The 5,065-nt window shown below is 39.7% G+C and overlaps 1 protein-coding gene across 1 annotated transcript; it reads left to right on the top strand.

The window, feature by feature from the left end:
• The first annotated feature begins 1,313 nt into the window (after positions 1-1,313).
• LOC124894783 lies at positions 1,314-4,426 on the top strand. Its single transcript, XM_047405325.1, has 4 exons — positions 1,314-1,619; positions 1,900-1,919; positions 2,816-3,005; positions 4,271-4,426. Exons 1-4 carry the CDS (start codon positions 1,314-1,316, stop codon positions 4,424-4,426), a joined length of 672 nt encoding a protein of 223 aa, XP_047261281.1.
• The last annotated feature ends 639 nt before the right edge of the window (positions 4,427-5,065 follow it).

Raw genomic sequence — 5,065 nt, 5'->3', positions numbered from 1 at the left:
GAAAAAGCCAATGGTAGATAATATTGTTGGTGGGTCATTTGCTGCTCTGTCGTTTCAAGATGTTGCTGATATGCTGAATAGGATGACCAAACTAAGTAGGGCTTGGTACACCAGCGATGCTATGGTGGCAAGTCCAACTATTCCTATTAGAATGAATGATGAACAACACAGAAGATATGAGGAGAAGGATCAAGACATAGCCCATCTAAAGACTTAAATGGTCCTGCTCACCAATTATTTATTATCAGAAAGGACAAAAAAGGTAAAGGCTACAATGATTCGAGACCATGTTGATATTAAACTTGAAGAAAAAGTCAACTATGTTTCTAATTAGGGGGTTTTCGAGGCATTAGCCAAGGGAATCAAGGTCGGAACGGGTATGATAATCCTAATCACAGAGACAGGGAGCAAGAAAACTGGAGAAGAAATAATGACAGAAATGGGTTGTATGTTCGTGCTGGAAATTAAGAAGTTACTGCAACTAGCTCAGGAAAGTGGTCTATGGAGGATATGATGAAAGAACTATTAAAAATAGTAGAGGCTACCAACGCAGGAGTGACTAGTATGAGGAGTGAATTTTCCATTATGAGTCATCTGGTCAACTCACATTCAATTTAGATCCAGCAGTTAGAGTAACAGATGAGTCAACTTTCATCAACACTAAACCAGGGAAGAAGGGGTACTTTACTTACTCAAATGGGTAAGGATCATAAGACAGATGATTTATGTCTGTCGATTGTCACTAGGAGTGGTAAGATATTATCTGGCCCTTCTGTGGGCAAATTTGTGAATACTAAGGAAGTTGCAGAGGAACCAACAGAACAACACCCAGAGAAGTCTGAGAAGCCGAATAGTTCTATTGATATGTCAGAAAAGGAGGAGGAAGAGAAAGTGGTGTTGAAACCCATCCTAAGGCCACCACATCCCTTTCCTCAACGGCTGAGAAAGAAGGCGGATGATGTAAAATTCAGCAAGTTCCTAGCAATGCTCAAGCAATTGACTATAAATGTGCCTTTGATCGAAGCACTTGAGTAAATTCCAGGATATGCAAAATTCATGAAAGACCTTGTTACCAAAAAATGAATAGTGAGTTATGAACTAGAAGCAGATCTCCACCTTTGCGGTGCTATTTCCACAAGGACCTTGATGTAAAAAAAGTCGGACCCAAGTGCAATCACTATTTCCTGTACAATTAGAACCATGGAATTCACTAAAGCACTATGTGATTTGGGGGAAAATGTTAACTTGATGCCGTTGACTATTTATAAAAAGTTGGGTCTGGGGAATCCCACACCTACCAACATGAGGCTGGGATGGCCGACAGATCAGTAAACCGACCTGTTGGCATTCTGTATGATGTGTTGGTAAAGGTCTCAAATTTCATATTCTTTGCAGACTTCATCATTTTGGACTGTGAGGTGGACTTCGAGGTGCCCATAATCTTAGGTCAACCTTTTCTCATAATTAGAAGTGTGTTGATTGATTTGAGAGCGAATGAGCTCTTATTCAGGGTAAACGATAAAGAGGTACAGTTTGATGTGGGCAAATCAATGAAGCAGCATGAGGAAATAAATGTGTTCTTAGTGATTGATATGTATTTTGAGGATGAACAGGATGTGGTCAGAACTGAATAGCTGGTTATTGAGCCCTTAGCCATAGTTGTGATGAACTATGACAGCGAAGGCATTGAGGAGTATGAAGAGAAAGTTTGTGCCCTGACTGGCCTGGGATCGTATTCTTATGCTCTTAAAAAGCTAGACCTTAATCTGGAAAATTGATCAACACCACCAGCCAAGACATCTATTGAAGAACCACCGGTGTTAGAATTGAAGGAGCTACCTGGTCACTTACGGTATGTGTTTTTGGCGAAAGAAAGTATGCTACCTATTATTATTGCAGCTGATTTGGAAGAACAACAGGTAAATTCACTTATTTCAGTACTTCAGAGGCACAAGAGGGCAATCGGATGGACCATCGCAGATATTATTGGCATTTTCCCTGACATCTGTAAGGATAAAATCTAACTAGAAGAAGATTGTACTTCTACCATTGAGCATCAGTGCCATCTGAATCCACCAATGTAGGAGGTGGTTAAAAAAGAGATTATTAAGTGGTTGGATACATGAGTAGTTTACCCTATTTCTGACAGCAAATGGGTAAGTCTAGTTCAATGCATGCCCAATAAAAGGGGTATGATGATGGTTGCTAATGAAAAAAATGAGCTGATTCCACTTAGACCAGTAACCGGGTGGAGGTTCTGCATGGATTACCGCAAGCTTAACTCTTGGACTCTAAATGACCACTTCCTCATGCCCTTTATGGACCAAATACTTGATCGATTGGCTGGTAGGGGGTGGTATTTCTTTTTGGATGGTTATTCTGGATATAACCAAATTTGCATTGCTCCATAAGATCAAGAAAAAATGACATTTACATGCCCATATGACACATTTGCATTTAAGAGGATGTCGTTTGGGCTATGCAATGCACCGACCACTTTTTAACGGTGCATGATGTCTATCTTCTCTGACATGGTGAAAGACACCATAGAGGTATTCTTGGATGATTTCTCTATGGTAGGTGATTTATTCAAAATATATCTGGAGAATTTGAATGTCGCTTTGCAAAGATGTGTTGAATTTAATCTAGTGCTCAACTGGGAAAAATGTCATTTTATAGTAAAGGAGGGTATCGTGCTGGGCCATAAAATCTCCAGAAAAGGGATTGAAGTTGATCGAGTAAAGGTAGAAGTTATCAAAAAATTACCACCTCCCATTTTAGTAAAGGGAGTGCATAGTTTTCTTGGTCATGAAAGGTTCTATCGAAGATTTATAAAAGATTTCTCCAAAGATGCAAATCCACTTTACAAGCTGTTGGAGAAGGAGGTGAAATTCCTATTCAATGACGAATGCTTGAAGGCATTTGAGTGCCTTAAAAAGAAGCTGATTGAGGCCCCTATTGTTATTGCACCTGACTGGGAAAAACCATTTGAAATAATGTGTGATGTAAGTGGTGTCGCCCTGGGAGCTGTATTGGGACAAAAGAGAGATAAATTGTTTTACCCAATATATTATGCCATCAAAGAACTGAATGGAGCATAAAGGAATTACACAGTAACTGAATAGGAGCTACTAGCTGTGGTGTATGCTTTCAAGAAATTCAGATCTTATCTGCTTCGGACTAAAGTGGTAGTCCATACTGACCATGCGACATTAAGGTATTTAATAGACAAGAAGGATGCTAAACCAAGGCTTATTAGATGGGTGTTGCTACTGCAAGAGTTTGATTTCGAAGTCAAAGATAGGAAAGGTTGTGAAAACTAGGTTGCTTATCATTTATCTAGAATGAAAGGTGAACAGGAGGCTAATGATGAAACAAAGATAAATAATGCATTTCTTGATAAGGAGATCCTATAACTGTTGTGGAAGCACTGCCTTAGTACGCGAATTATGCAAACTTCATTGTGAGTGAGATCATCCCAGAAAATTTTTCGTTCCACCAAAGGAAGAAGTTCTTGTATGATGTAACACATTACTTTTGGGATGAGCCTTATCTTTTTCGGTGATGTACAGACAGTATCATATGAAGATGTGTGCCTAAAGTAGATATACTGTATATACTGAAATCATGTCATGCTTCCCCAGTTGGGGGTCACCATGCAGGTGACTGAATGGCCAGGAAGGTGTTGTAGAATGGCTATTATTGGCTAACATTATTTAAAGATGCCCATGAGTTTGTGCAGAAATGTGACCAATGCCAGAGGTAGGGGTCAATATCTAAAAGGCATGAAATTACCTTGACTAAGATGCTTGAAGTGGAATTATTTGATGTCTGGGGCATTGACTTCATGGGGCCATTTGTAAGTTCTTATGGTATAAAGTATATTCTGGTTGCTGTTGACTATGTTTCTAAATGGGTCAAAGCTGTTTCTCTGGATGACAATGAGGGAAAGAGAGTCGTTGCTTTTCTCAAGAAGAATATCTTCTCTCGCTTTGGAGTACCGCACACTATCATAAGCGATGGAGGATCTCACTTTTGCAATAAATTATTTTGAGCAGCTCTGGCAAAATATGGAGTGAAACAACACAGAGTGGCTACTCTATATCACCCGCAAACCGGTGGGCAAGTAGAGGTGTCAAATCGTGAAGTTAAGGCCATCCTAGCCAAGACGGTGAATGCTAGCCGAAAAGACTGATCCTGAAAACTTGATGATGCCTTGTGGGCATACCGAACTGCTTTCAAAACACCTATTGGCATGTCACCATTTCAGCTGGTCTATGGAAAAGCGTTCCATTTGCTAATAGAGCTGGAACACAAGGATTTATGGGTACTCAAGAGGTTGAATTTAAATTGGAAGGAAGCAGCAGAGATGAGACTAGGGAAACTGAATGAGATGGATGAATTCTGTCTCAGGGCGTATAAATGAGAAGATTTGTATAAAGAAAAGATGAAAAGGTACCATGACTGGAAAATAGAGAAACGAGAGTTCAAAAAAGGGGACTTGGTGCTTCTGTTAAATTCCAGACTCAAATTGTTTTCAGGGAAGCTGAAATCTAAGTGGTCGGGTACTTTTAAGGTAAATCAAGCAAGTCCACTCATTTGGGGTAGTGGAGCTCGATAACGAAGATGGCAGTACATTCAAGGTAAATGGGCAATGGGTAAAGCTTTATATTGGCCCAGAAGAATCAGTGCAAGGCACCACCATTATCTGTCTCAATGAAGTCTTAGGTAATCAAGACACCTGAGTCGTGCCGCGACATTAAACCAAACGTTGCATGGGAGGCAACCCATGATCCCTGAGAACGACTCAGTCCAGGTATACTCTAACTCTTAATCTAGTTTCTGCTATAGTTTTAAGTTGTTGTTTTTTCAAAATAGATAAATAAATAAAAAAAGGCAGTGACATTGTGCTCTACAGTTAACCATCCTTCCAATGTATTGCTCGATAAACTGTATGTATTACATTTACTTGTGACCATTGTGAATCTTAATGTAGCATTAATCATAGCTGCTTGACCAGCATTATTGAACAATAGCACGAACTAGATAAGTGGTGATACGTGAT

This window comes from Capsicum annuum, unplaced genomic scaffold, assembly GCF_002878395.1.
Source record: "Capsicum annuum cultivar UCD-10X-F1 unplaced genomic scaffold, UCD10Xv1.1 ctg77422, whole genome shotgun sequence".
NCBI classification, from domain to species: Eukaryota; Viridiplantae; Streptophyta; class Magnoliopsida; order Solanales; family Solanaceae; genus Capsicum; species Capsicum annuum.
This window is presented reverse-complemented; position numbering and strand designations above follow the sequence as displayed.

What these genes read in the sequence shown, in the direction of transcription:
- LOC124894783 (XM_047405325.1), top strand. Translation starts at nt 1,314, where the DNA reads ATGGCCGACAGATCAGTAAACCGACCTGTTGGCATTCTGTATGATGTG. An exon ending in TTGAGGATGAACAGGATGTG is followed by an intron (nt 1,620 to 1,899) that starts GTCAGAACTGAA and finishes TTATTATTGCAG; the next exon opens with CTGATTTGGAAGAACAACAG. An exon ending in CATTTGAAATAATGTGTGAT is followed by an intron (nt 3,006 to 4,270) that starts GTAAGTGGTGTC and finishes TCACCATTTCAG; the next exon opens with CTGGTCTATGGAAAAGCGTT.